Genomic DNA, 18,482 nt, shown 5'->3' on the forward strand with positions numbered 1-18,482 from the left:
GTTTTGTTCTCAAATCACTATAAATAGGCAAAGAACACAATTTTTTTTTTTTAAAGAATAAAGCTATTCACTGGATCATGAGTTAGTCTTTCTTCCCCAAATTGAGGATTTTGCTGTGGGTTCCATTGTTGGCACGTCAGTGCTCAGTGGGAAGCCTGTGTGGAATTGGAATTTGTGCAGGCATTCTGTGTGCCTAGAGGCATTCTGTGTGTAAGCTGTGTGTGCCGAATACTGCCCAAGCTATCTCCTGACCCAAGCATCAAAGACGGATGCTGCAGAATAAAATGTATTTGTACACAAATAGTGTGTGCAAGCAGTCTTTGTACATAGAAAAAACCTATTGCAGCAGATGGAGGATAAATTATTCTACTGACGGTGCAAAAACATTTCTTGCAAAGAAAAGTAAGTGTATAGTATTTTCCTAAACTCCACCTTGGGAGATAGTATTTATAGCAAATGAGTATCAATGCATTTTCATTGTCATATGACAAGGATGCTGCCATGTTGCGAAGAAAACCCACTCAGTTGCAGAGCCCCACCTTCATAGCTCTGGTTGCGACACGGTGTGTACGTTTCACTCTCCAGCAATGGACAACCAACCTTGGCTTTCCTTTCCATTCCAGTGGACTGACCTCAGATAACACAGTGGCCACCTTAGTCACAGAAGTGCACCCAGAGTATGCATTTGAGGTAGACTCAACTGCAGCACCAGACTCTCCTGTGGGGACAGGAAAGAGTGAAGGGATTTGGACAAAGAGGGTTTTTCTTCCTACAGTTTGATGCTAAGTCTTCTACCAAAACATGCCTGGAGGCAGAGGGGTGACCTCCACGTGAGTCCTAACAATGCATTGTGCACGTGTGAATGCTGAGAGGCCCATTCACGCCCCGATGTAAAAGACCTGCCACTTCTAGTGAGTGATCCGGACGCGTCCACGGGCGGGCGTTCAGGAGCCTCGGGTGCTGGTTAGACACGGTGAGCCATTCAAGACAAGTGCCACCTTTGCTTGTGAGGTCCTATGGGCCTGTGAGAATTTGTTCCAGAACCAGTCTAATGCAAGTGCACCTCCAATCTATGCCTTACAAACTCCAGAGGCCATTTTCAAAACAGGGTTTTCTCAGTGTATGCAAGGGGCTACTGCCCCTCTCCTCTTCCTCCCCAGGTCGAACAATACGGACAGTTTTCACACATATCTACCTGTATAACCCTCTGTACCTCTCATAACTGGTCAACGACTGTAACAGGTTACATCAGGTGTTTTTCTACATACTTTTTACACAAATTCTATGCGATTAATGTAACAATTCAATGCATCATTTTGTTGTACTAGTTCTTAGGCTTGTCTTTTTATTTCCTAAGTGATTGTGGTTTTTTCTTGTGGTTTTTATTGTAAAAATGAAATGGCTGTTGATGCTTATTCTCTGTAACTAAGAATTTTTACCTTTTTTTGGGGAAAAAAAAGCATTGCTATGAACTAATGAATTGAAACTTCATTTACTCATTGTAAATACACTATTGTGCAAAAAAAAATTCACTCGATTGAATTGCTAGTGTTAACTGAATTTTGTCTAGACACCATTTCTGTTGATGAAATAAAGACATATCATTACGCATTGTAAACTGATTTTCTCTGATCCCTGTGTTGGAGATTATAGAGCCAGAGGCCTTCAGAACTGTTTCCTTCGAGAGAGGCCATGCCTCTTCCTTGTTTGGGCCCTTACCTAAGAAAGTAAAAGTGAAGTCGCTCAGTCATGTCCGACTCTTTGTGACCCCATGGACTGTAGCCTATCAGGCTCGTCTGTCCATGGGATTTTCCAGGCAAGAGTGCTGGAGTGGATTGCCATTTCCTTCTCCAGGGGATCTTCCCGACCCAGGAAATGAACCCAGGTCTCCTGCATTGCAGGCAGATGCTTTACCATCTGAGCCACCAGGGAAGCCCTGGGCCCTTACCTGCTACCTGATTAATCTGATAAGAAATCTTAAAAATGTGATAATACTCATGCGATTCTTCAATTCTCCATTTAAAGAATCCCTAATACCTCTGAGAGTAGACAAAAGGCACGAAACCCAGTTTTCTGGTTTTGATGTTGTGCTATCATTATGCAGAGTCACCTTTGGGGGAAGCTGGGTGAAGAATATTGTTTCTTACTAAGGCATGTGAATCTATATCTCATAGTAATAGGTTTAAGTGAAAATAAAAAGCTGAATGAATGCAAATGGGAAAAGGAAAAACCAATGCTAGATACAGTGAACTGCAGGGCAGAGAGTTTAGAATTGTGGTTAGGGCAGAAATACAGCTAAGCCAGAAAAGAATATTTGATCACATGAGTCTGAATTTTGCTGTAAAGGGAAGGCAAGATACTGAATGCTGGGCATCCCAGATGACCTGAGTACGCTGGACTCATGAGTGGTCTGGCAGTGAGGATGGAGTCACATGATAGCAGGAGATAGCAGAGCTGCTGGGATCTGAGCTTCTGGAAGTGCCCAACTCCATTAGCCAGGTGGGAAAACAGAAATTACCAGCTGCCAAACTCCACTCCCTCCATGGGCTCCCCGCTGAGTCAGAGCTTCAGGGAGTATCTAACAGGATTAGCAAATGTTCTCGGTTATGAAATCACCATGGTCCAAACATCTCAGGTGCCAGTTCAGCTGCTGTCGTGTCTGACTCTTTGCGACCCCATGGACTGCAGCACGCCAGGCCTCCCTGTCCATCCCCAACTCCTGGAGTTTACTCAAAGTCATGTCCATTGAGTTGGCGATGCCATCCAACCATCTCATCCTCTGTCGTCCCCTTCTCCTCCTGCCGTCAATCTTTCCCAGCATCAGGGTCTTTTCAAATGAGTCTGTTCTTTGCATCAGGTGTTAGAGGTTAAGAAAAGAGTCCTTTGCCTGAAGACATGAAGTTATTCAGTCCATTCTGGGGAAAGGGTGGGTCATGATTCCAAAATTCTCTGTAGGAAAACCTGTTCATTTAGAACCAACGATTATTTGCACTTTCCACCTGACTTTAGGGCTTGTGGCAGGGAATGACCACTGTGGTTTGATACAGAATAAGGCTCTTACATCCTGCAGAAGGGAAGCATTCAAACACCACCCAGCCCCAGATGGACAGCAGTCATTCTCTTTCCTACTTTGTTTTTTTAAATTAATTAATCTGGCTGCATCTGGTCTTGTAGCACGAAGGATCTTTCTAGTTGTGACATACAGGATCATATATTTTTTTAATTGTGGTATGTGGGGTCTACTTTTCTGACCAGGGGTCAAATCCAGGCCTCCTGCATTGGGGACATGGAGTCAGGGAAGTCCCTCTCTCCCCTGCTTTGAATATGCACCTTAGGTGTGAATCGAATCTACTTCTAGAGCACAGTGAGGAATCTGGTCTGCCTTCTCCCTGCCAGCAGGTCTAGTGCATGTTGTTTGGAAAACACTGAGCAGTTCTTGGAAATAGTTCTAGAACTTTTCACTCTTCTGCAGCTCATCACCCCAGCCCCTCAGTTAGGATACATTACCATGACTGTACTGCATGTCCACCACAAGCTTGTGATGGTGTCCAGAGTGGAATGGGCTTCCAATTCTCTGCACTGAGCACCTCTGTCTTCCTGGCATAAATAAATATACTTCCTGGTATCGGGGAATCAAGGGCCAGAGAGACAGAGAAAGCTGCACTTCCCACATCCCATTATGAAAGTGTCTTTCCTTTCATTTGAATCAAGAGCATCATCCCTTCTGTTCCCTCCCCGACCCCTGCTCCTACGTATCTGGACATCTACTTGCTGCTGAAGATCTGTTCAACCAGAAACAGGCAGGGCTGTTTCTTCATGGCTAGTTTTCACTCTCTCCCCTTGAAGACAAGTGTACCCCTGAGGCACTGACTTTCATCCTAAAGCAATGGCTGGAAACCTTCAGAGATACAGCAGCATTTGCTGGAAGCATTGCATTTTACACTGTGTCATATTAACTTTATTTTTTTTAAATCTCTATTTGTGCAGTACAGTTCATGACCTGATAAAGGCTTTGGAGAGTGAAGAAATTTTAAATTACAAAAAAAGGGGGGGTGCAGAAGTGGAGAACAGTGCCATGTAGGCTTCTGAGTCTCTCATAATTAATGTGTTGACAAGAAAGGACAGGACACCAGGGAATAAGGAATAGACTGGAGAGTTGGAAGTGATGAGTAGTGTCTGGTCTTTGGCATCTATACATAAACATACGTTCGCTCAACCACCACGGGGCTACATACTGGGCATCCAAGATTTAAAATGCACAGACTTACCCTTCAAGTTTTCATAGGCTAGTTGAGGAGACAGATGTGTCAATAAAGCATTGTGCAGGGGCTGCTGATGGTTATGGGTGAGAGAGAGCACGGGGAGTATGGGCCTTAAAGCAACAAGATTTGGGTTTGAATTCCAGCTGTAAAGCAGGGACTTCAGCCAGAATTTAGCTATGGGGCAAGTTACTTGAGCTCTCTCAGCCTTCTCTGATCTATAAAAGGGGGACAAACAACAACTTTACACAGTTGTATAGGTCATAGATAATGTGACTTAAGCACCTGGAATATGGAATGCCCCTGAAAATGGCACCTAATTGGGCTTGGCCCTGGTGTCATTTTCATCCTCCTGGTCTTCACAGGCTCTTCTACCAACTCCCTGCAGAAAAGACCAAACACTTATTCACATCTCCACACCTCATTTCCTCCTCTGCAAACTCAGAACAGAGAAGACTCAGGAGCCAGTTGGGCTAGAAGCATAGACCAGCCCGTCAATGCTGAGCTCCCTTCTGCAACACTCCAGGCAGTTATCCAGGATAGCGTTCTCCAGAGAGACAGAACCAATGGGAGATTTTATTAGAGAGACAGATACAGGTTGATTGATTGATTGACTGGATGATTTGTTGGGATTGGTGCATACAGTTATGGAGGCTAAGAAATTTCACAATCTAGACCTTTTGTTAGCTGGAGGCCCAGGGAAGCCAGTGGTATAGTTTTGAGAGCTGTAGAGTCAATGATGTAAGTCCCAGTCCAAGGGAGAAGACTGACATTCCAGCTCAAGTAGAGAAAGCAAATTTATCCTTCCTCAACCTATTTATTCTGTGCAGGTTCTCAACAGACTGGCGGCTGGTCCGTCACACTGGGAGGGCAATCTGCTTTATTCAGAGAGTACAGGAGATACCAGGAGGGAGGGAATGAACGTGAGGCAGGAGCCCGCCCTTGAAGGCTCCACGTGCAGGCTAAGGAGTGCGGATTTTGTGCTTTTGGAACAAACTGATTCTCCTGATAACCTGAAACGTTTGTTAGAAGGTGTGTGGCCAGAGATAGGAGACTCTGGCCATGAGACAGAGGATGGAGGAGCTAAGTGTCTCCTGCCTTGGGAATTCACCCCACCTTTATGATTCTCAGAACTCAGCCAACCAGCCTCACAGATTGGAGAGTTAGTAGAATCACAGCCATCTGGGCCTCAGTGCTCTATAAATGTTCAGTGCCTTCTGCTGGATGGCTCGGGACCCCTGGGAGGGTGGGGTGCAGGAGGAAGTGGTGCCAACTCCAGTCTCTCCTCTGGAGGTCAGTAATGAGATCCCACCAGCACCTGTTGGCCCACAGTCATGGCATCACCACTGATGATGTGTGAGTCCAACAGAAGGATAAAGTCGTGTGATGCCACTGTTCACCAGTGTTGTCATCAATATTTTATGTCATAGCATGTAGGTACGAAGATGCAGCTGCTTCATCCCCAAGAAAGGAGCTGATGAGAGGAAGAAAACAAAAGGCTCCCCTCCTATCTCCCATGTACAGACAGGAAGCATGCTGAGCCCAGGCTGCAGGCAGAGCTCCCAGGCTGCTCTGGACCCATGTTCAAGGGTCCAAACTGCTGCTGCTGCAGAGTTGGCTGCTGGCCGGGAGGGTAGTACATCCCACTTCTCCTCCCTTCAGGCGGCAGCTCTGGCCCCTAGATTTTCTCTGATGGAATACAGTGCCTCCCTGGTGAGGCATCAGATCAGCTTCAGGAAGTGTAGCCAAGTAGGGCAGTGAGAGGCTGACCTCAGAGGTCAGGGGGCCCAGCTGGGAGCTTCTGATGCAGAGCCACTGCCTGACCAGGGGTTCCAGAGGGGATGGTTCTGAGTTTCTCCTGCAGTTTGAGCTCACAGACATACGACTTTTATTTCACAGATGCCAGCTGTCTCCTGGGTTCATTTTTTCTGGTCCCAGGCATGGATTATTTTTTCATAATAGATGAAAGTTCTAGAAGCATGTTCTGAAACAAAAGGAACAAAATAGACTCAGAAGGGCTAGTAAAAGCTAGTCCCACCCACCCACCCAAGACTCTGTGTGTGTCACAAATATCCCAAATCCAAACAAAATGCTCTGCAGAAGATAGTCCCCTCCTCACATCACCCCAGAGAAGAATGTCCAGGTAAGAGGTTCTGTTGCCAGACAGCGTTGCAGCATAAGATCTGAATCCCACTTGCCATCTCCTCCTCCTCTTCCAGTTGTGCTTGTTGTGTCCAAACTCCAGGTCTAAAACTAAAAGGCCAACCTTTTCCTAATCTCCATCTTTGTCCCCTCCACAACTAACCAGAGTTCCTGATTTTGCAATAATGTGGAATGGGAACATGGATCCAAATGTAGATGATTCATTTTGTTATAATCTATCCTAAAAATATGCTACAGTTAGGCTGACTGTAATGCAGGAGACCTGGGTTTGATCCCTGAGTCAGGAAGATCCCCTGGAGAAGGGAATGGCTACCCACTCCAGTATTCTTGCCTGGAGAATTCCATGGACAGAGGATCCATGGCTCACAAAGAGTTGGATATGACTGAATGACTATCACTTTCACAGGGAGAGCAGGAAGCAGCAATGGGAAAAGGAACTTGGGTTGGGTCAGACAAATTTCGGGTAAAATTCCAGCTCATTCGCTCATTCAGTAAATATTCGTTTATGTTCCTGCTGTGTCCCAAAGACTGTGGTTGACCACATCCTAATTGCATAACTTGGACAAGTCATCTACTTCCTTATTCTTAAATGGGAATAATCACAGGGTCACAATGAGGAAACCCATGGCAGTGTCTAGACCAGAATCAGGGACTCCATAAAATGGGAGACTTTCTCCCTCTTCTTTAGATTCTTTGGCAACTAATATATTATAGAAAACTCTAGTAAAAGGCTCAATAAATTATAACAGTCAACCCTCCAAACATCCATCTAATTACCCGTGTTGATAATGCTGTGTCAAAAAAGACCTTCTCAAATGAGGCAAAGAACCTAGAAGTCACAGAGATTTTAGATTTAGTACAATATTAAAAGTTTAAAGACACCGTACACAACGATAAGAAATAAGCAGACTGGGAGAAAATCTTACAATACGTATATTGACAAGGCATTAATATAATACCATAAAAGAGCTCCTAGAAATCAGAGGAAAAACAAATATCTCAACAAAAAAATAGACAAGGATAATTCATAATAGAAATACAGATGGCTAATAAACATAGGAACAACTTTACTAGTGATCATGGAAATTCAAAGTAAAACAAAGGAAAACATTTCTAGTTTATCAGACTGAGGGTGGGGATAGATAATGTCTGAGTGTGGAGAAAAAGTGCTAATGTGCTGGAAAGAGGATAAATTGGCAGTCCTTCCTGAGCAAAAATTGGCAGCATCTATCAAAATGTAAAATATGCATGCCTGTTAAACCAATAATTCCACTTCTAGGTACCTATCAAAGTATGTATGAAATATTCATTGCAACATTGTTTGCAGTAGAAAAAAGTTAGAATGGTTAAGTTGTCATTAAGTATGTTATGGTTCACCTAGCTCATGGAAAAGCATGAAGCATATCCAACTGAGGCATCTCCATGGGTACTGAAATGAAGAGTTTCTGAGACATCTCATTAATTAAGCAAAAGCAAACGGCAGAGACATCTCTATAGCAGGATCATATTTACATTTTTGAAAACATATAACAAATATATGTGGACATATATTTGTACTCCAAGACAGATTATGAATGCAGTGAGGGAGGTAGGGGAACACAGCCCGTGCTGTTCACAGTGATGGCCTTTGGTGGAGGGAAATGGGAATTGAGTCCAGGTGAGAGTGAGAGATGAACCCTCACATAGTCAGGTTCACATTTTACTTGGTGTTCTTTTATACTGATTGAATGTTTTTCAATGAACATGTATACTTTAATTTGAAAGCTAAGAAAAAAGAAAAAGATTCTTCTTTCAAACCATTAATAGTAGTATCCCTGGAGTGAGTCACTCCCCTCTTACTTGAGCACTATGCAAGCCTCCGAGATGGTCTCTCTGACTGCACTCTTATCCCGTCTTGGGCCATTTGGGCTGCTATAGAAAAAAAGTACCCTAAACTGGGGAAAAATGTAGGGACTTCGCTGGCAGTCCAGTGATTAACAATCCACGTTCCAGTGCAGGGAACGTGAATTTGATCTCTGGTTGGGCAACTAAGATCCCACATGCCTCGGAGCAACTAAGCTCACATGCAGAAACTACTGAGCCAGCATGCCACAACTGGAGAGAAGCCCAAGTGCACAATGAAAGATCCTGAGTGCCTAATGCAGCCAAAAATAAACAAATATTTAAAAACAAAAAGAGAATAGAAATGTATTGCTCATATTTCTGGAGACTGGGGATTCTAAGACAAAGGCACTGGCAGATTCAGCGTCTGGCGTGAGCCTTCTTCCTGGCTCATAGATGGTCATCTTTTCATTGTACCCTCACATGGTGGATGGGCTAGGGAACTATCTGATGCTCTCTTTAAAAGGGCACTAATCCCATTCGAAAGGGCTCCATCCTTATGATCTAATTACCTCCCAAATATCCCACTTTCAAACACTATTGCACTGGGGGATAAGGTTTCAATATACGAATCTAGGGGAGACAGACATTCAGACCACAGCATCTCTACAATAGACTCATTAGAAACAGTGATTTTAAAAATATATGTATCATGGGCTTCCATGGTAGTCCAGTGGTTAAGAATTCACCTGCCAATGCAGGGGACATGGGTTCAATCCCTGGTCTGGGAACAAAGATCCCATGAGCCCTGCAGCAACAAAGGCCATGTGCCGCAACTACTGAAGCCCACGTACCCAAGAGCCCATGTTCTGCAACAAGAGAAACCACTGCAATGAGAACCCTGCACGCCACAACTTGAGAGCAGCCCCCACTCTCTACAACTAGAGGAAGCCCACACACAGCAACAAAGACCTAGTGCAGCCAAAAATAAATAAATTAATTAAATATATATATATACATGTATGTACATATCAGACCACCACCATTCCTGTGCCATCCAACTCAAATTCCTTCCCATGGCTTATAAAGCCTGACATATCAGCTCTTGCCCATTCCAACCTCATCATCTCTAACTCTCCCCTCCATGATCACAGGCTAAGAGTGCTCCCTGGGACCTTAGCACACAGCTCACACCATCAGTCACACTGAGGTCCTTGGGTAGGTGGGGCAACACAGGCAGAGGGACTAATAAGTACAAAGGTCCTCAGCACCTGGAGCTACAGGAGAGTGCTCTTTATCATCACTCTCAGATGACCATTACATCTACTACTGCAGGCAGGAAACCCTCAGAAGAAATGGAGTAGCCATCATGGTCAACAAAAGAGTCCGAAATGCAGTACTTGGATGCAATCTCAAAAACGACAGAATGATCTCTGTTCGTCTCCAAGGCAAACCATTCAGTATCACAGTAATTCAAGTCTATGCCCCAACCAGTAATGCTGAAGAAGCTGAAGTTGAACGGTTCTGTGAAGACCTACAAGACCTTTTAGAACTAACACCCAAAAAAGATGTCCTTTTCATTATTGGGGACTGGAATGCAAAAGTAGGAAGTCAAGAAACACCTGGAGTAACAGGCAAATTTGGCCTTGGAATGCAGAATGAAGCAGGGCAAAGACTAACAGAGTTTTGCCAAGAAAACGCACTGGTCATAGCAAACACCCTCTTCCAACAACACAAGAGAAGACTCTACACATGGACATCACCAGATGGTCAACACCGAAATCAGACTGATTATATTCTTTGCAGCCAAAGATGGAGAAGCTCTATACAGTCAACAAAAACAAGATCAGGAGCTGACTGTGGCTCAGATCATGAACTCCTTATTACCAAATTCAGACTCAAATTGAAGAAAGTAGGGAAAACCGCTAGACCATTCAGGTATGACCTAAATCAAATCCCTTAGGATTACACAGTGGAAGTGAGAAATAGATTTAAGGGCCTAGATCTGATAGATAGAGTGCCTGATGAACTATGGAATGAGATTTGTGACACTGTACAGGAGACAGGGATCAAGCCATCCCCATGGAAAAAAAATGCAAAAAAGCAAAATGGCTGTCTGGGGAGGCCTTACAAATAGCTGTGAAAAGAAGAGAGGCGAAAAGCAAAGGAGAAAAGGAAAGATATAAGCATCTGAATGCAGAGTTCCAAAGAATAGCAAGAAGAGATAAGAAAGCCTTCTTCAGCAATCAATGCAAAGAAATAGAGGAAAACAACAAAATGGGAAAGACTAGAGATCTCTTCAAGAAAATTAGAGATACAAAGGGAATATTTTATGCAAAGATAAAGGACAGAAATGGTACAGACCTAACAGAAGCAGAAGATATTAAGAAGAGGTGGCAAGAATACATGGAAGAACTGTACAAAAAAGATCTTCACGACCCAGATAATCACAATGGTGTGATCACTCATCTAGAACCAGACATCCTGGAATGTGAAGTCAAGTGGGCCTTAGAAAGCATCACTATGAACAAAGCTACTGGAGGTGATGGAATTCCAGTTGAGCTATTTCAAATCCTGAAAGATGATGCTGTGAAAGTGCTGCACTTAATATGCCAGCAAATTTGGAAAACTCAGCAGTGGCCACAGGACTGGAAAAGGTCAGTTTTCATTCCAATCCCAAAGGAAGGCAATGCAAAAGAATGCTCAAACTACCGCACAATTGCACTCATCTCACATGCTAGCAAAGTAATGCTCAAAATTCTCCAAGCCAGGCTTCAGCAATACGTGAACCGTGAACTTCCAGATGTTCAAGCTGGTTTTAGAAAAGGCAAAGGAACCAGAGATCAAATGGCCAACATCTGCTGGATCATGGAAAAAGCAAGAGAGTTCCAGAAAAACATTTACTTCTGTTTTATTGACTATGCCAAAGCCTTTGACTGTGTGGATCACAAGAAACTGTGGAAAATTCTGAAAGAGATGGGAATACCAGACCACCTCACCTGCCTCTTGAGAAATCTGTATGCAGGTCAGGAAGCAACAGTTAGAACTGGACATGGAACAACAGACTGGTTCCAAATAGGAAAAGGAGTACGTCAAGGCTGTATATTGTCACCCTGCTTATTTAACTTCTATGCAGAGTACATCATGAGAAACGCTGGACTGGAAGAAGCACAAGCTGGAATCAAGACTGCCAGGAAAAATATCAATAACCTCAGATATGCAGATGACACCACCCTTATGGCAGAAAGTGAAAAGGAACTAAAAAGCCTGTTGATGAAAGTGAAAGAGGAGAGTGAAAAAGTTGGCTTAAAGCTCAACATTCAGAAAACGAAGATCATGGCATCCGGTCCCATCACTTCATGGGAAATAGATGGGGAAACAGTGGAAACAGTGTCAGACTTTATTTGGGGGGGCTCCAAAATCACTGCAGATGGTGACTGCAGCCATGAAATTAAAAGATGCTTACTCCTTGGAAGAAAAGTTATGACCAACCTAGATAGCATATTCAAAAGCAGAGACATTACTTTGTCAACAAAGGTCCATCTAGTCAAGGCTGTGGTTTTTCCTGTGGTCATGTATGGATGTGAGAGTTGGACTGTGAAGAAAGCTGAGCATTGAAGAATTGATGCTTTTAAACTGTGGTGTTGGAGAAGACTCTTGAGAGTCCCTTGGACTGCAAGGAGGTCCAACCAGTCCATTCTGAAGGAGATCAGCCCTGGGTGTTCTTTGGAAGGAATGATGCTGAAGCTGAAACTCCAGTACTTTGGCCACCTCATGTGAAGAGTTGACTCACTGGAAAAGACTCTGATGTTGGGAGGGATTGGGGGCAGGAGGAGAAGGGGGTGACAGAGGATGAGATGGCTGGATGGCATCACGGACTCGATGGACGTGAGTCTGAGTGAACTCCAGGAGTTGGTGATGGACAGGGAGGCCTGGTGTGCTGCGATTCATGGGGTTGCAAAGAGTCGGACACGACTGAGCGACTGAACTGAACTGAATATCACAAAAGATCAGAGGCGTTCACAGGGCAATCTTCCTTATGCCAAAATCTTCCTACTCTACAGTGGTAGTTCATATTGGAATCACTGGGGAGCTTTAAAAATATTGGTACTCAGGCTCTTTCTGCAGAGGTTCTTATTGCACCATTTTTCAAAGCTTCTCTGCAGATTTAAAGTGGAATTGGGCAATAGAATGACTACGTCACAGCACCTCTGACAAGTGAAGGCATTCATTGATGAATGCCATTCCATGCCCTCTCCATTACAGAGGGGAGCATGGGTTCCTAAAACTCAACCACTCTTCCTCCCCATGCTCACTGGGCCAGACTAAAAGGACTAAAAGTCTGCTCTCCATGCCCTATGAACTCCATCCTTAAAGAATCAAACTTGATAGAAACTTATTCAATAACCAACAGGCTTAGACTTGCAGAAACTACAGGATTTGAGTGGTGATGGCAAGCAAAATATCTTGGAGTATAAATCATGGCTCTTACAGGTGGTTTTCCTGACCTTTTAAAATATAGTGGATTTCTTTTTTCAGAACAATTCTCTGCAAGGGGAATGTGTGGCAAAGAAACTGTGGTCTCTACTTGAACTCATTTTATTTGAAACACCAACTGCTACAATCAGAATGCATCTGATTGACCCTGAAAAATTCAGTTCTCTGGGACCTAATACAGTGTCAAAAACTGTTTATAGTCCATATATTGAAAGTGGATGCTCACAATCCTTTGCTTGATGCACTAATGTCTTTCCTTTTTTTGGCCACACCACGAGGCATGTGGGACTGAATTTCCCCCACCAGAGATCAAACCCCTGCCCTGCACTGGAAGGTGCAGTCTTAACCACTGGCCACTGCGGAAGTCCCAACTGCTCTAATTTCTCATGAAAGCTCCCTCTGTTTGCAGTAAGTATGATGTGTCAGCCACAGTGCTCTGGAGTTGATAGCTGTGACCTCAATCTCCAAGTCTCCCTACCATCTTGGGAGTGCAGTGGCCTGTCAACTCTGAAAGAGGCTTGGGGGAAAGTGACCATTAGTAGGAAAGCTCTGTGACTGGAGGCATTATTTATAATTCCTAGAAACATAACAAAGAAGAAAGGGGAAGATGAAAATAGAAAGAGGGCCTGTCACCCTCATCGTCTTTTCTCCAAGCTCTGCAGCATGGCCTGTCTCTCCCAAAAGATAATCTGAGATGAAGAAAATCTGTCTCAACTAAATGCTGCCGTTCTTCCCTCAGTTCTCTGCCAATACAAAGGCTTCTCTCACATGGAAGGAGGTACGAGAAAGAAAATGATGAAAATTGTCATACTGGCTTCACAAATGCAGATAAGAAGCAGGGGCCACTGACAAGATTACTCTAAGATGGTGAATCTCAACCCTGGTGGCATATTGCAATCACCAAGGGAGTTTTAAAAACACTGATCCTGCATCCCATCTCCAGAGCTTCCGGTTTAATTGGAATTGGATGGGTCCTGGGCTGGAGATTTTTTTTTAAGCTCCAGATGACTAACTCAAGCCAGAGTTGAAACCCTCCCATAATTTGGCATAGGGTTCCAAGAACCCATACAATGATCCTAAATATAATCAACCTCCTGAGAAGATGGCTGGTCACTGACAAGAAATGAGTATAAGTTTGAAAAAAAAAAAGCATTTTGGGAAAAAGTCTTGGTAGGATGGTTCCTTCTCAAGTTAAGGCATTAGTGCAGTAAGAAAATATCTCTAAATTCATAGAAGATATGAAACTGGTGTAGAGGGATTCAATTATTATTAACACAAAGAATGAAACAAAGGAAAAAGCAAATGTATGGGCTCAACAAAGCAAATCAGCTGAGAAGTTCCCCTATTAACATGGGGGATTTTTCTTTTTAATGGGAAAAAAAAAAGTTCTTAGAAGCAAGCAGTGGGTAAAACATGAGTCACTCTTATTTCCAGAATCAAGAAGAATCCACAGTAAATATCCATTGTGCCCTATGATAGCCAAGGAATGTTTATTCCATTGTGGCTTTTCAGAGAACAGAATTAAAATCAATACAATATTGATTTTAGTCTTTGTGGAATATGTCACAAATGTTTGTATATGACTTTTAAATGCCAGAATTATTAAAACAATGGAGCATACCCTCCTTCCTTAGTGAGACAAGGGCAACTCAAGGTTACAAATGATCCCTTCTCTGATTTTTATTTTCCATATTATGTTATAAAGTGCAACTCCATTCCAAGCACTCCTCTGTTACACACTGTCTAGCACTATGGGTTCTCCATTGCCTCCCTGCAAAGCTTCCATTCCCCCTTCTCCAGTCTTCTTTATCTCTGAAGTTTTCCTTACTACCCTGTGCTCCAGACACACATGGCCCCCAGACAGCTCTGCTTTATCACACCTCTCAGCTTTTGTCCATGTTCTCCTTGTACTGAGATAGCCTTCTTCCATGTACCCCAGTCCTCACAGGTCTAGAGAAACTCATATCTCAAGACTCAGTTCAAAAGTAATTTCAACTATAAAGCTTTTCCTGACCTGTCTGTAAAGAACTGACCTCTCCTTCTTTTGCTCACTAGCCCCTCTAACATGCACATTTCACTTGATCATTTATATGTTTACCCAATTTCCCATACAGGCTCAGAGAGCTTTGATGGCAGAGATGGTGATTCATTTATATACCAGGACTTATAAGACTAATCGATAGAAAGTTTTCAATAAGCTTATTTTATGAATTGAGCTTAACTGAATGTACTGAATGAATTTAACTCTCCATAAATTAACCTCCCTCTCCTCCTCTCCCTCTCTCTCAACACACACATATACACACAAAGAAGGAGGGAAGAGAAGGCTAAGAAGGGGTGAGAAGGCTAAGAAGGGAAGATAAGGCTAAGAAGGGAACAGAGGGGGACACCTCTTATGAAAGTTCCATGATCAGTCAGGTTGTCTGATCTTACTTACCATGGATGTCCTTCGCCCAGGGGCTGAAGGCAGAAGTGAGGGGCTGTTTTCCCGGTGTGGAAAGCCTTGGCAAGAGCTATTTCGAGAACTGGAGCTTCCTGAGTCACTGTACAGCTGTCCCTTTTCAGAAAACAGTCTGGACAAGAAGCTGGCCTTGCGACTGCCAGGGTAAGATCTGTCTCTTGCCTCTTGGACCCTGCTGTCTGTCATGCTGCCATCGCTGTGTCTGCAGTGACTGTGCAAGTCTGCAAGAGGTTCCCCTGAGGGTTGTAGGTCCTGGGACTGCTCCCAGGGTCCTGTTGTATGTGATGGACAATGCCTAGGAGCCATCTTTGTACCTAGCCAGGAGTGAGGTCTTATATTCTGCAAGCCAAATAAAGAATGGTCTGGCTGCTGTCCTGGGTGCTGAATTCTAGCACCGTTGTCCCAGGGACATGGGCTGTGGACATGGAGCTGTCCGTTGTGCTGATTCTTCTCAGCCCAGTCTTTTTTACTATGGCAAGGGTCTACATCAAGCTGCCTGGGCTGTGGGATATGCCACGTGGTTTTAGAATTCGGCACATTGACTCGGATCACTTGCTGTTGATTGTTGGCTTGAAGTAGGGAGATTTTTTCAGGGAATGGAGAGCAAGTCATACACTGCTGGGTCACTGAATATTTTTTCAAATGGAATGGAGGTCTCCTTTCATCCTCAATGCCCTCATTGCTGGATTTGTCATAAAGTGCCCTCATGATTTTCCTGATGCCCAGATGAAATATTTCCAGTATGTTGAGAAACAAAGAGATGGCTGCAATGCTATGCATAAAGAGCATGAAAATGGTCTTCTCTGTGGGCCTAGACACAAAGCAATCCACTGCATTGGGGCAAGGGGGTTGAGTACATTTGTAAAGAGGGTGCATTTGAAACCCATAGAGAATATATTGGCCTACCATGAACCCTACTTCCAGCACAGATCTGGTCAAGATGTGTAAGATGTAAGTACGCAGCAGACATCCTTTCAGTGGGACTTTTTGGATCCTCTTCTGCTCCTCTAATTTCCTCAGTTCTCTATCCATCCTTTGCTGATCCTCCAATTCAAGCTCTGGATTCTCCATCTGGGCTCTAAGCTGTGACTTCTTCCTCTGCCTTTCCTTTTCAAAGGCCCTGAGTCTATACAGTGCATGGCCCATATATACTAGAGAGGGAGAAGACACAAAAATGATCTGTAAAACCCAGAACCTGATCAAGGAGATAGGGAAAGCATTATCGTAACAGACAGTGTTGCAACCTGGCTGCTGGGTGTTGCAGGCAAATGCTGACTGTTCATCATCCCAGACATCTTCAGCAGCCACACCAAGTATCAGCATTCGGAAAATGAAGAGGATGGTCAGCCAGATTTTCCCCACCATGGTTGAGTAGGAGTGAACTTCCTCTAAGATGCCACCCAATAAATTCCAATCCCCCATGGTAAGAGACTAATGTCTGAAACATACAGAAAACACTAAGATTAATAGAATTCATGGGTATAACATATAAAAACATGATCAATACAGCAGGTCCTCTTTTCATGTCAATAAAACTATGAAGGATTTTCCAGCCCTAATACTTATGGTTCATGCTTGCTGAAATATTTCTAAGGAATAGGTTTTGGAAAAAATACTAAAGACCCTCCCCAGTCCAACCCAATTCCTTCCTATAGTCTTCTCTCCTATACAAAGTTAACTGTCATTCTAGTATACTCATTGGCCATCATATTTGTACAATACATTCTATTCCATAATTTTGCTCATTTTTTCTAACATATGAGATGCCATATTTACCATACATCTTGCTGCTGCTGCTAAGTCGCTTCAGTTGTGTCCATCTCTGTGCGACCCCACAGACGGCAGCCTTACATGATCTTAAATAAGCCTCAACTTCTTTAGGAAGTCTTCCTCAGCCATCTCAAGTCAGAGTGATTTTCCCATCTCTGAATTCATACAACACTAGTGCTTGTATTACTCATTTGGTACCGTGCCTAAAATGAGCTTTGTGATAGTTGTCTTATGTTCTCTTTTCTGAAAAGGTACTCTTTTTATAGACAGAGATGCTATTTCATTTTGATCTTGACATATGAAGGCATCAATAAATAAGTGAACTGAATTGTCTTTTCAACGACTCAGCTCCTTGACTCTATCACTGGAAAAATCATCAACAGAAAAACCAAGTAGATACTCATTATATATTATCGATGGCTCCTACTGCAAGACTGAAAGTACAAGTAGAGAGAATAGAACTCAGCCAAATAAACCCTCAGGAACTGGCACAGGGTAGCAGTAAAGACTAAGCAGGCTCAGAAGCAGTACCAGCAATGACATATGATTAGATCTACAAAGCCATATCTGGAACAGAAGATTTTCACGCAAGCTCTGCTTACTTAGAAGAAAAGTGAATATAACTGCTTTGCTAGCAAGCTTGGGAGCTGCGAAAGAATCAAAGCATAGCTGACATGAATGGGTCATTGGGTTCACCTTGAAAAAAACAAGATGTTTTTCAAGGTTCAATGAGGTTAAAATACTTGAGAGTCTACAGGCTTCTAATGTGGACGACTTCCAGATATGAAAAAAACAGAGGAAAAACAGGTAAGTGTTGTTAAGTTAAACAAATAATGAAACAATTCTCTCCTTCCACAATTCATTTATTCAATAATGTGTAATATAATTTATCATATAGGCATTGTGCTTGATACCAAGGAATTCAACAATGAACAATACATACTTCATTCAGACTTCACAGTAGTCACCAGGAATTCCCAGTAACATATAAAATGGACAGTGAAGAAGTTATGAATATCAAATCAAAAATATGAGGAAAAAAAAAACCCCACAGAATTGTTATATTTTCCCTACTTATTCCAAACACAAAAGTAAATTCCAGATGGAATAAAGTATTAAATGTAAAAAAACGAAACCATAGAAGTATTGAAGTAAAATGTAAGAGAATGTCCTATAATGTTGAAGTAGAAGGAGGCTTTTTAAGTACATCAATACAAGAAATTATAATTAGGAAAAAAATTAGATTTTACCCAACAAAACTGAATAGCAAAAGTGGAGATGTCCAGAAGGTATTTGGGTCTAGAGAATAACAAACGATGCAAACTACAGATAAATAAGCATTTGTAAATAATCATTGAATAGGTTGAGATCACCTATGGACAAAAAGAAAAAGTAAGCCAATGGCAGAACCCTGAGAAACAGCATGGGAAAAAAAGTCTACAAATAAAAATGAGAAATGGCCAATGAGAAAGAGGGGGAAAACTCTAAGGGTGAAGTCACTGAAACCAAAA

General features: G+C 42.9%; 1 protein-coding gene across 1 annotated transcript; it reads right to left on the reverse strand.

Moving 5' to 3' along the window:
• Positions 1 to 14,944: 14,944 nt before the first annotated feature.
• On the reverse strand, positions 14,945 to 16,623 carry GJA10 (gap junction protein alpha 10). The gene is given in 2 exon segments (XM_068985477.1): positions 14,945 to 14,979; positions 14,982 to 16,623. Coding segments are annotated over 2 exon segments (1,677 nt in total).
• Between the last annotated feature and the right edge of the window lie 1,859 nt (positions 16,624 to 18,482).

The sequence above is a fragment of the Capricornis sumatraensis genome, chromosome 13, assembly GCF_032405125.1.
Source record: "Capricornis sumatraensis isolate serow.1 chromosome 13, serow.2, whole genome shotgun sequence".
Classification (NCBI taxonomy): domain Eukaryota; kingdom Metazoa; phylum Chordata; class Mammalia; order Artiodactyla; family Bovidae; genus Capricornis; species Capricornis sumatraensis.